This window comes from Penaeus monodon, chromosome 41, assembly GCF_015228065.2.
Source record: "Penaeus monodon isolate SGIC_2016 chromosome 41, NSTDA_Pmon_1, whole genome shotgun sequence".
NCBI lineage: Eukaryota > Metazoa > Arthropoda > Malacostraca > Decapoda > Penaeidae > Penaeus > Penaeus monodon.
The window spans coordinates 30,982,996-30,997,995 of NC_051426.1; the positions used below are offsets into that span (position 1 = coordinate 30,982,996).

Here is a 15,000-nt window from a genome sequence, read left to right on the forward strand (position 1 = left end):
GAAGTAGATGAGAAGGCGAGTGTTGCTAAACAGCGAGACATAAGATTCAGTGTAAACAAGAATCCATAAGAGTAGGGGTACCGGCAAGTCTTCTGTGCTTTGTATTTATTGTTGTAGATTGGTACGTATAAAGATCAATCTATTGTGGAGACCTTCAGGTGTGTCTACTAAGGCTGGGTGAAGCCAGTCTCCGTTATTCCTTGCAGGTGACGACTTTTAAACGAATCTAGAGCACGGATGGCTCTAGTGAACAAAAGGAGCGGCGCTACTGAATAAACGTGAACTGGGTTTGACTGACATGGTTAACAATTTAGAAAAATTAGACATGTAAATAGGTGAATTGTTATATCTGTATATTAAAGGACTCGAATTAAAGATATGATAGATTTAGGCATAAGGGGTATACAAATCAACAGGTACCACAGCAATCTATCTCTCTCTCTCTCTCTCTCTCTCTCTCTCTCTCTCTCTCTCTCTCTCTCTCTCTCTCTCTCTCTCTCTCTCTCTCTCTCTCTCTCTCTCTCTTCCTCTCTTTTCCTCACTCTTTCTCATATAGGTTTTCTTTGCGACTATTTTTGGGTCTAGCAACTGTTAAGAAGCAACAGCAGACAAGATACTGATTAATCGTAATGAAGTATCAATAAATACCTATTAATAGATAAGCATTTCCATACACATTCAGTGGCGATTCACAAACTCTTTAAAACACTCTATGATAACATACTTTACATCAAAAGCGCAACGCTAAATCAAACTCTGCGCGCGGGTACGTAATGTCTGACAGTTTTAAGTAAACCAGGCATGTGACGTTCATTTCGAAACGGAAGCTACACGCTGTTGATCATATTACTCTGGAGGATGAAAGGAATGTCCTCTCAAACAGCAAATCCTTCAAACGAGGTATGAGTCAACCTAAATGCTAAAGGATTCTGCACACGTGGGCAGAGAGCTTTCTTCGACATCCGGACCATCTAGTGCCTCGAGGTGTAAGGGTGTAACATTATCAATAGGCAGTAGGGCTTCATGAGCGAAATGATGCAGGAAAGAAAACTATGGTGTATTCAGGAAAAATTCCAGGACACAGATCAACGGTACCTCCATATCATTATTTTTTACAAGTTCCAGGCCAATGATGATGTTGATAACATTAAATCTTTGGGGCAATAATGATCACAGTGATTTCAGTTTTTAATTATACTGATCCATCACGCTAGGAGTCAGCAGTAGAGGATGGTATAGAATTGTACTTAACGTGTCGTCAGTGCCTATCAACTGGTCAGGACATTAGAGAGCCAACGCAAGATCCGATTGTCGATACGGATTGCTAGAGATCAGGGCATGATCATTATGACCAAAGACCGAGCTACCCTGAGTTTTCCTGCAGGAAACGAAGGAGCTGCAAGAAGGGAGGAAAGTGAGGTTCTTACCACTGAATCCCAAGGATAAGAGAGTCAAGATGGTGCTACTTGGCTTCTCAGTCTCATGTGATGTGGAGGTGATCGCATCACACCCACAGGTCGTGGAGGCTTCCCGAATGTCGAAGGGGAAGACTCCAACCAGGCAAATCCTGGTGACCATGAAAGGTGCCCCAACCTCTACCCTTGATCTGGGTAACTGGGGCACCTACAACCTCAGAACATATGTGCCTGACCCACTTCGGTGTTTCAAGTGCCAGAAATATGGTCAACACCAGACTAGCTGCACAGCCAAGCCTGAATGTGGTGTCTGTAGCAAGGCACACAACACTGAGTTGTGCCTCAAGGCATACAAAGAGGAAAAGAGGGACACAACAGCCAAATGTCCCAACTGTGCCAAGACGCGTCACGCCTGGAGCCTGGCTTGCTCTGTCAGGAAAGAAGCAGCCCTCAGGCAACAAGAGGTTGCTAAAAAGCGACCAGACTTTGTTCCTGCTCCCCCCCCCCCCCAGGCACCTTTGACTGGGGAAAGAACAGAAGCGAAATAGCGGTATTCGGTTGACTCATGTTGTCGGTTTCTTCAATAAATAGATAAATAAATAAATAAATATGTATATATATATATATATATATATATATATATATATATATATATATATATAGTTATATATAGTTATATATAGTTATATATAGTTATAGTTATAGTTATAGTTATCATATCATATCTCTTATCATATTTCATAATCGCGTCGAGAAGATACTGCGAGGAATGAGAAGGAATTCAGGAGAGTAGGAGGAGCTTGTGGGAGGTAGTGTGCGGTGTGACGTAATTGGTCAATAGGGGTTATGGGGATTCATCTGATTGGAAATTTGTTTCGTGGCGCGATGGCTCTCTGAAGAAGAAAGGGGAGGGTGCGCATATTTTGAATAATGAGACACTGTGTTGGCTGGAGAGAGATAGAGAGACGGGGGGGAGAGAGAAAGAGAGAGAGAGGGGGGGAGTGGAGAGAGAGAGAGAGAGAGAGGAAGTGGATAGAGGGAAAGAGAGAGAAAGGGGGGGAGTGGAGAGATGGAGAGAGAGAAAGAGAGGGGGGAGAGAGCGCGAGAAAGAAAGAGATAGAGAGAGAGGGGGTGGAGGGAGAGAGAGAGAGAGAGAGAGAGAGAAGAGAGAGAGAGAGAGAGAAATAGATAGAGAGAGGGGGGAGAGAATGGAAGAGGAAGAGGAGAGAGAGAGAGAGAGAGAGAGAGAGAGAGAGAGAGAGAGATAGAGAGAGAGAGAGATCGAGAGAGGAGAGAAGAGAGAAAGATATGAGAAGAAAGAAGGGGAGAGGATAGAGAGAGAAGGAGTATAAGAAGGAGGGGTGGAGTAGAATGGAAAAGAAAGAAATGAGAGAGAGAGAGAGTAGAGAGAGAAAGAGAGATGAGAGAGAGAGAATCAATCATCATTTGTTAATGTTTTCTTAAACCAACAGAAAGAACAAAACTAAAGCGGCCACGATTTATGGTAAATGAATGATTCATAAATATATGATTGGGTTTTGAATGTTGTAGGTCTAAAATTATAATGCCAGGGAAGTGACTAAGTAAATACTTGAATAAATAAATTGTAAAATTAAGTGTTATATAGTTAGTTGCCATGAACGTTATTAAGTTCTAAAATTTTAATCTCTCTCTCTCTCTCTCTCTCTCTCTCTCTCTCTCTCTCTCTCTCTCTCTCTCTCTCTCCTCTCTCTCTCTCTCTCTCTCTCTCTCTCTCTCTCTCCTCTCTCTCTTTCTCTCTCTCTCTCTTTCTCTCTCTCTCTCTCTCTCTCTCTCTATTTCTGCTGCTATATTTTGTATTTCTATAAAATTACGGATATTATGTTACATAATAATACTTTTATAAATATTATTCAGACCTTTGCGCAATTTTTCTCCGGCAGGCTACGGACTTAGCCATTTATCATAAACAGAGAAATTGTTCCCTTCGCATCAAACCAAACATATACCACAAATACATAATCAATACCATACCTGTTTTTAGACTATACGTGAAACTATACTGCTCTCGCCAATTTAGAAGGCCTCAAATTTTAGACCCGTTACCCCTCGACAAATGGCAGGCACGTAAACAAAGATTTAAATTCCCACAACAAATTTTTTTTCCCACATTGGTAAGTAAGACCTTTGGGATCGCCTTTTCCTTGCCCGAAAGAGGTAGCTTATAGTCTCATATAGCCGTAGAGAACGTTGGAATGTGTAGAAAGTGGTTTTATGTCGTATTTAAAGCTCAAAACCAGGAACTGTCCAGGATGTTCACTTTCTAATGACATGACCTTAATTGCCTCTTTCTTACAGCGATTGGGTTCGTGTTTATAATGGATGATTCCTGTTGAACTTGGCAAGTGGATACTATATATGTTTATTTATTCTTCGAGTAATTTCCACACATGGCTTTTCAATGTTGGGTGTGAAGTGCGTTTGGCCTGAACGCCGTAAGAGTGACAGGGATTTCGTTTAATTTCTAAAATCGCATTTCTGGGAAAGTAAAGGAGGGATTGGGTAGGGATAAGAAGAAGATTGTTCCGAAACTGAAAACGGAAAGTCATTTAGATTGTTATTTATAACTACAGAAAATCGTTCAAATTGTTATTTACAATTACAACTACATCCGCAGAAAATCATTTAAATTGTTTTACAACTACATCCGCAGAAAATCATTTAAATTGTTATCTGCAACTACAGCAAGCCTTGTCCTCACTTACTGTAACCAAGTTTGGTCTTCATTGAAAGTGGGTGTCAGAACTGCAGCGGAAAATGTTGCACGCGCGGCTACGAAGACGGTACCTGGGCTGTGGGGCCTGTCATACGAACAGCGGTTGAGAGAGTTCGGATTGCCAACACCTGCTTATCGGAGGCAAGAGGAGAGATCATCTTACACTTACAAGCTTTTCCAGAAATAATCTAGACTAGAGGTTCATTGCAATCCTTTTCGCTTCCGTGGTTCCTGTGTGGAATGCTCTGCACCCAGAAGTTGCGAAGCCAAATTCTATCAACACCTTCAAGCATAGACTGGGTAGAAGTTGGGTGGATGTTGAACTTAAATATAATTACACTGTTACTCTTCCAACCTCATGAGCTCAGCAACATAGCGTAATTATAGATCAAGAGCTGGAAGTACAGGCTTCATAGAAGCCTCAATCCGGAGTCAACTATGTAACTATGTCAAATAGAAAGATGTATTCTTTGTTTCAGAACATAACATGGTATACAGCTTGTTGTGAATTAATGAGTTGAAAATGGCATAATAAGAACTGATGCCTAATACCTAAGTTATTGAACAATTTGCCGTGAGATTATGCTTTTACCCCAGAATTGACCTGTTATCATACTCTCCCAAGTTATTGAGTATTTCCACTGTTGCCATGGCCTCTGTACTTTATGCTCTGGCAAAGGCCAATCGAGTATGACCTGCAATCCGGCAAAAATGGAGCTCGGTGAATTATCATTGAAAAGGGAAGCAGTCCAAGATCTGTCTTCCAAATTATACCAGGAGGAAGTGTTTCCCTGTCCAGTGCATGATGTGTGAGGGCTTTGGCAGCAAAGTATGATATAATCATCTGCTTACATATATAAAATTTATATGTATTATCAAAATCTGTATGTAGTATTGAAGTAGAGAAGCTAAACCTTAGGAAATAGTCCCAATCGCCAATAGTAATATCAATGAAATTGATTGATCACTTATCCTGTAACCTATCCATTTCTTATAGTGTATGAAGTGCTTATAGTATACCTTGATAAATGTATGATTAATGCTTAAAAAAGAAAAAAAGCATATGATAGTGAGAACCAATTAAATTTATGAAAAGTACTAGATTTAAGATTAGATTTAAGAAAATTGCTATAATTTAGCAGAGTAGTAAACCTATTCCGTGGAAAGGAACTGGGGACCCTACCACGTACTCACTCCAAGAGCATCACAACATGAAAACTACAATTAAGTATCATGCTGTGACCACGGCGGCTCAGACATGAACCTACCGTTAAAAGAAGAAAGAAGTAAACCTATTAGTAAAAACTCACCAGTTGGCTGAAAAACCTGATAAACAAAGATTTTTTTTTTCTAACAGTTTATCAAGAAAATAGTGTTATTTTATTCAGTTTTCAATTTGTCACTTGCTCAGCTTCTGCATTGCCAGACCCAACTAAGGTCATTGATTGCAGACCTGGTGGGGGGGGCAGTGAGGAATTGTAGATTGCATTTTCCTCATTTTATTAGTGGTTATTGGTTTATGGCCTGTTTTGCAGTATGGGAAAATTAACAGTATTTTACTTGCAAGTCTTTCAGAGACAAGATAGTTTTCTAGGTAGATTTATGCAATTCAAATTATTTGTATTTGTATTAGCCCAACAAGACAATTGTTATTGTATTCTTTCCCTTCTTGGGGAGCAGGGGGGATAAAGCTTAACCTGTCATTACCATAACTTACCTTACTGGACAATGCAACCTATATAACCTCTTGCTGTAAGAGTGATGGGATCTTGAGGCATTTAATCAAACTGCACGGAACATGTGAACCAGAAAGTAGTCATGTTTGCTTCAGCTGTTTTTATTATTTTTGTTTGTTTGATAATGATTCAAATATTGAATAGGTATTCACTTTATAGGAGCTCTGTGCCATTCTTAGTACCATAGAACATGAAATAAGGCCTTCGGCTACTCCAGTAACAAATGCTATGACGGTCAGCAATGAAACAAATAACAATACCAATAAGATGCTGCAGAAATTAATGGGATTGCTCATTTACTTAACTGTGAAGCAGCTTTTCAGTAGGCCAGTAATGTAAAGAGTCAAAGTGTCCAAACTGCAACTATAAAGCAAAGTGTAAGCCAACAAAGTAAGGATACAAAATTAGAATATGAAGTGAGGATGTAAGAAGGCCAACAGCATGAGGAGATGAACATTTTAACAGCCTTCTGAAGCTGCAGATTCACAACTCTTGTCTCGCTCCCAAACCAGATTTGATATCAGATGATTAAACTTGTAGCCAGATGGTAAATCTTTACAGTACAGGCACACTTGCTAAAGACCATGTCCCCAACTCCACGTCACAAAATCTATTCAACAATCTAAGTTGCCATGACTGGATGTGTTTTTCAGGCACTGCACTTGGGGAGTGTTGTTAAGAGGCTTTGCCCCCAAACACCTCCCAGGAAACATTGTCTTCATCTCAAGGCAAACTAGAGCAAAAACTCAGGAGCACTGTGTGGACTTGGGTAGTGAGCAGTGTTTTTTATCATTTTGAACAGGGAGAATCTACAGAGTATCTTCAAGGTTTTTTACGGGTATTGTGGCATGTAAACTTATACTGTAAATTTGTATTTAATGTATGTATTGATATTTTGAAAACAGTTCATTTATAATTAATCAATAAATAAAGTAGGAGCCACATGGAGTTGGAACATTGTATGTATCTCTCTCTCTCTCTCTCTCTCTCTCTCTCTCTCTCTCTCTCTCTCTCTCTCTCTCTCTCTCTCTCTCTCTCTCTCTCTCTCTCTCTCTCTCTCTCTCTCTCTCTCTCTCTCTCTCTCTCTCTCTCTCTCTCTCCTCTCTCTCTCTCTCTTTCTCTTTCTCTCTCTCTTTCTTCTTTCTTCCTCTCTCTCTCTCCTTTTCTTTCCCCCTCTCTTTTCTCTTTCCTCTCTCTCTTCTCTCTCTCTCTCCTCTCTCTCTCTCTCTCTCCTCTCTCTCTCTCTCTCTCTCTCTCTCTCTCTCTCTCTCACTTTCTCTATTTTCAGTGAGTTGGTTAATGTAATCATGTATTAGTCCATTTATTGTGAGGGAAATGGAAAAGGATAAATAATTTTCCAGCTTTAGACATTTCTTTGGAATAGGCTTTGAACACTGACACATGCTTTTCATTAGATTTACAGGTAGGCCTATCCTTCCTAAAGCCGAGATGGACAGCCCAGATGAGGGGGAGGGAACCACCGTGGAGGGAGTCTCCAGTGGGCGGAGGTTAGTACAGTTCACTGGTATTCGGAGAATCGAAAAGATAGGCTTTCAGTATAATTACCTGATACCTAAAACAGTATTGTTTTTCTCAGAATTATTGTAACTTTGGCAGTAAGATTTTGGTTTTTATGATATTGCTTTGAATCTTTTTTTTGTGAAACATATGGTCTGCTTTTCTTTGTTATTTTTCCATGTCACTAAACTAAGAAAAATTTAAATTTTATTAGCAACCTTGATATGCTGTGATAGCTTCTTTTTCCCAGTAGTTTGATAATACTAAGTTTTACAAGTTTTTATGTTTTATAAGTCCTAATAGTTATTATATTTTAATGGTTCTTGTACATAAGAAATCTCATTTCACATCACAGCTATCAATTGAACTAATTTCACTAAGTTCAATCATAAAATATCTTATTTCACAAACTTATTTCAACAGAAGCTAAAAACCATCTTATCCTGTTCATGTGAACTGTCCCTGTCCCTGTCCATTCTGCATCTTTGTTTGTTATTTCAGATTACGAGCACGGCCCTCCAAAGTGGAAGCTGATAATGACGTGTCGGAGAGTGGCAGAGGCCGAGCTAAACATAAGAAAAGGAAGGCGGAAGTAAACATTGAAAGTCTGTATTTGCAAGAAAATAATAGAGAAGTTTGTCCAACAGCTCTGGAAACTATTTACGAGACCCCTCAGAAGCAGTGTAAGAGTGGACAGAGGAAGGGCAGTACAAGCAGGAAAAATAGTGAGGATGAGGAGACAAGGCAGTTGGGCATGAGAAGCAGTGATGACTTATCTACAAGCACAGTAATGAGTGGGAAAAAAATAAAGCGCTTGTGTATGTTTGCAAGCCACTACTACCCAACAAAACAGAAAGTGCGTCTGAGAAAGGACCGTGCCAGGAAGATGAAGCAACTCAGAGGTGTTAAGATTCCTAAAGGCTCTGCAGTAACTGTCCAAGATGTGAAGGAAGTCTTAGCCAAATTGTCTGATGATGATTCCGAGCAAAACGAGAATAATCAGAACACCAGTAACTGCAGTATGTTGAGCAGGAACTCATCGGTTAGCTTTTATGTCGGAAATATAATTAGACCAGACACAAACGATGAAAATTTCCAAGGTATGATTGAGGACCTACAAGCACTTCAGTTCAGCCTACCCAAGGAGAGTATTGCTGAGGAGAATCCAACCAGTGAGGTAACAGACCCAGTATTAGCAGCACTTTATAATCTGGATGACCCTATTCCATTCTTAGATGAGATTCCAAAGGCAAAACCAACCTCCCAGTCTCGGGAGAAGAAGGCAAGGAGACGATCCAGCAAATTATCAGGATGCCTTCTCCCTTCTGTGGACCGAGAGACCGCAGAGCAGTCCGTGTCATCTGTGGAGAGTGGTGAGCCAAATACCATAGAGTCTAGGTTCACGGATACAGATCAGATGCCAGGAAGTGTGGGTGAGACAGCGCTGAGTCAGATCACGGAATATTGTGCCTCAGATATACATGTTGCTTCAGCAGAAACAGTCAAAGAAGAGACAAGTGCTTTAAGGTGTGGAACCAAAAGAAGGAAAACAACAAAGGATAAGCCTCTGAAATCAGCAAGCCTTGCAAAAAGAGGAAGTGAAGTGCCAGATTCAGAACTTGTGAAAAAGATGAGAGGAAGTAAAAGTGCCAGTAAGAATGATGGTGAAGTTCATGGATGTACTGAGTCACCAAATTTCACATGTAAAGGAGATGAGCTGAAATTTGAGATACCAGCACTGGCAGCCTCATCAAAAATTTCTGGCAATGTCTTTAGTGAAGATGACCTACCAAGTCCCACAGATTTTAAGCCCAAAGTGACAAGAGTAAGAGGAACAAAGCGGCAACGTGGCAGACGAAGAGCATCGGGAATTCAGCGCTCTTTATACCATAATCAGGCAGCAGTAGCATTAGCTCACTATGAGAGTAGTTCTCCAGAGAGTTTTGTCAAAGATTCCAGTTCAGAAGATCAGCAGACACTGAATTCTGAAAACAGTGAACTTATCAGAACATCACCAACTTCACCTTCCACCCAAATGGCAGCATTATCTCTTCATTGTGACTTACCATTCACTTCTTCAGTGCAGAATGTGGAAACTCAGGCAGAACAGCGGAAGCTAAGAGCCAGTAGAAAAGCTCGTAGACGTTCATCCAGGATAAGCATAGGGGCATCTTCACCAAGTAAATCCAATGATCACATGAATTCCAACTTGGGTTCATACTGGGATACTCCATCACTGAAAGTGTCATCTGAGTCTCCCAAACCCATATCTTCAGGTTCTTCGGAGGGCATACATGTTACCTTAGAATCTGCTCCACAGCCTATGGAGATGCCTTATTCTGGACTCATTGCACAGACAATAGACAATGGTGGCAAAGATGTTCATTTAGTTCAAGATCACAAGACTGATATAGAAGAACCATTAAGGGAAGAAAACTTTTCTTCAGTCAATAGTCAAGGTGGTACTATTGACACTCCCACATCTAATGCAAGTTCAGCAGTTTTCATGGCAAATTTGCCTGATGTACTGGAAGATGATGATCATCTTCCTGCATATGCTAATAGAGATGATGATACAGGAAATAACAATCCAGAGAACTGTAGTTTTACTGACCATCACACTCCCAGGACGAAAGAAGGATGTATCTGGGATACATTCAGACCAAAGCCAAAACAGAAGTCCAAGCAGGAATCTACAAAAGTTCCTCTACAAAATACTTTAAGGGGAAATAAGTCTTCAGATTGCAGTACAATTGAAGGTGTTTCAAACACTGTGAAGAGAGGTAATGGTAGAACAAAGTCTTTGCAGAAAGGCGTAAAAAGAAAAGATTTGGTGCTGAAGAATTCTCCTTCAACTTTAGACCTTCCAAACAGTGAACCAGAGGTCCAGTATAGTGATCGTGTGTCTTCCACTGCAGCAGGTTTCTCTGATGTGAATCAACAACATTTGCTAGAAGATAAGAGCACAGATATTCATTGGAATTCACCCATCATCAGTGGGATGTTTGATGGGAAAGCTAGTATTCGCCTTGGCAAAATGTATCACAATAAGGTAGCTGCTGCTTCCGGCCCCATTACTACCTCCTTGAAAATTCAGCCAGTATTAAGTACACAAACTGTATCTTCAGTTATACCTGCAGCAAAATTACCATCTCTCGAGGAAGAGCAATCAGAGGAACTTCATTTGAAAGAACAAAGTCATCAACCACAAGAAAATTTGGAAAGTTATCGGTGAGGAATGTCTAAGAGCTAGCATATATATACTTTTTTTTTTTTGCATAACTATAAAATTTTATTCACATCATATAATATTGAACTGTACAGAGGCAATAGTTTTGATAATTGTGCTTATAGAAAGTCAAAGGTAAATTATACTGTTGAATCAGTCATATTGTTATGTGCATTACAGTTTAGTGTGACTTGTTACTTCCATTTTTTTCCTTCGTAATCATGATCATCACCATTATTAGTATTATGGTTGTCATTCCATGGTCATTTTTACATGTGTCATCAGTATCATCACTATATTTATTATTGTTTTTATATGATTATTATTATTATTATTATTATTATTATTATTATTATTATTATTATAAGGCCATCCTAAACAGCAGATGCTATTTAGCTTGACTTGACCATCTGAGGTAAACCTTTACAAGGATTCCCTCATGTTTACTACTACAGCTGCTGCCCTTGCTCCAACTCCAGCTGCCAGTCCTTTTGCTAGTCTTTGTGCTCCTTGCTCTACTCTCTTCTTCCTATCTGCTCTTCTCCTCTCATCTCCTGCTCCTTCTCCTCCTCCTCTTCCCCCTCCCCCTTCTCCTTTTCCCTCTCCCTCCTCCTCCTCCTCCTCCTCCTCCTCCTCCTCCTCCTCCTCCTCCTCCTCCTCCTCCTCCTCCTCCTCCTCCTCCTCCTCCCCTCCATTTTCCTTCTCCTCCCCCTCCCTCCTTCTCCTCCTCCTCCTCCTCCCCCCTCCCCTCCCCTCCTCCTCTTCCTCCTCCTCCTCCTCCTCCTCCTCCTCCTCCTCCCCTCCTCCTCCTCCTCCCCCCTCTCTTCCCCTCCCCCTCCCCCTCCCCCTTTCCCTCCTCCTACTACTATTACTTCTCCACTAATGCCATGGCCATTAAAACTTTGCTATGATTTCTACAGTTATTACTGCTGCTACAAGCTCTACTATAGCAACCTTTATTATTAGTAGTAGTAGTATTGTTATTATTATTATTATTATTATTATTACTGTTACTATTACTATTATTATTGTTGTTATTTATTTTTTATTATTGATATTATTATTATTATTATTATTATTATTATTATTATTATTATTATTATTTTCCTATCCATTATCTCATTGCCATCATAATCAGTATCATCATTGTCATTATCATCTTGAATTTGTTGGTTATTTTTCATGATTTTTTTTTCTGTTCAATTCTTTCTTTCTTTTTCAAGATATTGAAATCCATAAGTGTTCTTAATGTGTCTATCTCTTGTCTCAGAGCTTTTTTACAGCATCATTTTTATTTTTTTAAGTTTCTTGCATGTTTACATAAGCAAGATGATAGTATTTGTTCCGTAATACAGTTATTCTTAACTTTATTGTAAGTTTGTGTGAGACATTTTGTGAAAAAATATATGTAGATTTTTTGTAACAAAGAAAAAAATATGGTCTGTTTGCAAGATACAAGTATTTGAACTTTGGGAGAAGTGAATAAAAGAGAACTTGGTCCACAAAATGTCTTTGTTTACACCCGTATGTCCTTTCTTTAGAACTGTAAGATGCATATATATATATATATATATATATATATATATATATATATATATATATATATAGAGAGAGAGAGAGAGAGAGAGAGAGAGAGAGAGAGAGAGAGAGAGAGAGAGAGAGAGAGGCACACATATATATGTATATGTATGTACATACATATGTATACATTTATATATACATATATGTATATGTATGTATACATATGTATCATCATCATCAATAACGGTATGCTCATGTTTGAGCAGCCGTGGACCTCTCCACCATCCTTCGCCACTAAACTCGATCTTACGCTTTTCTTTCCACTTGTACCATCGACAGCCCGCAAATATCTTTGATATTATCGCTCAGTCTTGTCTTTGGTTTGCCTCTTCCTCTGTTTCCTATCACCATCCCTGTCAGCAAGTCTTTCTCAATACTTTTACTTCTCATCACATGACCAATAAACTTTAATTTCCTCCTGTTCAAGATGTTCAACAGCCGGTCTTTACAATTTATTTTTCTCAGCACTTCATCATTCGTCTTCTTCTCTGTCCAGTTAATACGCAGTACTCGTCTGTAACACCACATTTCAAAACTATTGATCTTTTTCTTGTCTATCTACTTCAGCACCCAACACTCAGAACCATATGATGCAATTGGGAAAACTAATGAGTTCAATAACCTCAGCTTTGTCCGTAAGGTAATGCTTCGGTCTTTCCAGATGTTATTGAGAGCAATTGTGGCATTTTTGGCAATGGCAATTCTTTTTATCTCCGGTGAATCATCATATGTATTAGTTAAAACAGCTCCAAGATAAGTGAACTCTTTCACATTTTCCACAATCATTCCATTGATTGTAACATGTTCATCATTGTTCATTGCCGGTTATCTTTGAATCTTCATGATCTTAGTTTTCTTGGCATTAAGAAACAAGCCAGCAATTTCGCTTGCTTCTCTAACTTTATCTAGTAGTTGTTGTAGTTCAGTGATACTGCTGGCAATCAAAACTATATCATCGGCGTACCTCAGTTTTGATATTTTGTATCCTCCAACATCCACAGTTCCTTCAAAATTCTCTAGAGCACCTCTCATAATTGTTTCAGAATATATATTAAAGAGGTGCGGAGACAGAACGCAACCCTGTCGCACTCCTTGTTTGACTTCGAACCATTCTGTTAACCCATAAGTGGTTCTTACAGCTGCTTGTTGGTGGTCATACATGGCCTTTATTAGTTGGATGATGTGTTTTGGAAACTTCATATCGTTCATGTTATTCCAGAGGATGAACGCATAAACAGAGACAAAACAAAGAGGGTTAACAGGTTCCCTTATGCGAAAACACAACGTCAAATCTAAATCAAAATTAATCAAACACAATGTGAAAATCCAAACAAAGAACACAGTTATAAACACAAGCAGAATCGCAGGCATTACTGACTTCTCTGTATCGATCGACCTCATGACAGATGGATCAATGAAAATCACTAATATCAAGAATGGATATACAACGAAAAATCATTTAAAGCAACAATATCAACGAAACTAATCTCGTTTCTTCTACATGTGGGATGGTGTTATAACGATATAAGCTCCTCTGTGGAAATTTTACTGAAATTCCATAGACCCTAATGGAAGACATCGTTCCGAGCCAAGCACGTCGCTCCTCAGAGCTGACTCACACACTGAACTCTCAATAAATGATGCAAAAAGCATTCATTGATTTGTGCTATGTGCGTATTCTGCACTGTGTGAAATATTTAAAGTTATTTCTGTACCAGTACATATTTAAGCATTCACTGATTACAGAGTCACGCACAAATTGTATGTAGGAAGAACATTTTACAGTTTATTGTATCACATTTTGTAGCAGGACACGCATACACAGTTTGGAAAGTTTGCAAAGTGCGTACTGATATACTTTTTTTAATGAGTATCAGCATTTTCGAAACATAAAGTAAGAGGTTTGATAGTAAAGTAATTAGGACCAGAAGTAAAGACTGAACATATAACAAAACATCTTTCTGAATCTGAGTAAGTATAATTAATTACAAAATGTCTATGCTACTTTAACGAAAAACAATTGCCCTTTAAACGAGTAAATAAAACAAATCATTACAACAGCAAATATCAGCAAGTATAAGTCAAACTGGCCAGTCCTATCAGATTTCACGGGCTAGAGAAACGCCACTGTGTCGTGAAAGTATCGCTCTCAGTTCTGTTATTTCTTCTCCTTTACACTAAACAACTTGTTAATCTTATTTAAAGATTATACTTTTTAGTGTCGGATGGTCAAAGCAAGAACATATGGAAACCATTATTTCTGCACGAATTCAAAACCCATAAAAAGTACATGTACATATAGGACCCTGCCTAAAACCTTTGGGTATCGCCAAAAGATTGTACACCCTTCCCTATTGCTGTTGCATAGATTTTGGGGCCTTGTATGTGTGTATGGATGGATCCCTTTTACGTCAGGAACTGTGTGTGTGTGTGTGTGTGTGTGTGTGTGTGTGTGTGTGTGTGTGTGTGTGTGTGTGTGTGTGTGTGTGTGTGTGTGTGTGTGTGTGTGTGTGTGTGTGTGTGCGTGCGTGCGTGTGTTTGTGTGTGTGTTTATATATTGCCCTAACCACATTCAGTATGTCATGCCACCACAATTAGTTAGAGGCAGCCGATATTCCAGTGTACGAATTGCACTGCCTTGGAAAAAATTGGCTTGCCCACCCAGTAGCTAGGTGGGCAATCGAGGTGAAGTTCCTTGCCCAAGGGAACAACGTGCCGGCCGGTTACTTGAACCCTCGAGCTCAGATTGCCGTCGTGACAGTCTTG

General features: G+C 39.4%; 1 protein-coding gene across 2 annotated transcripts; it reads left to right on the forward strand.

The window, feature by feature from the left end:
- The first annotated feature begins 3,501 nt into the window (after positions 1–3,501).
- On the forward strand, positions 3,502–11,180 carry LOC119598664. 2 transcript variants are annotated; one of them, XM_037948380.1, is made up of 3 exons: positions 3,502–3,568; positions 7,322–7,414; positions 7,926–11,180. In XM_037948380.1, the coding sequence occupies exons 2-3, from the start codon at positions 7,356–7,358 to the stop codon at positions 10,657–10,659; spliced, it is 2,793 nt and encodes a 930-aa protein (XP_037804308.1). In that variant the 5' UTR covers positions 3,502–3,568; positions 7,322–7,355; the 3' UTR covers positions 10,660–11,180. The 2 variants fall into 2 exon arrangements, with proteins under 2 accessions (XP_037804308.1, XP_037804309.1); XM_037948381.1 differs by lacking the exon at positions 3,502–3,568 and adding an exon at positions 6,120–6,678.
- Positions 11,181–15,000: the final 3,820 nt, after the last annotated feature.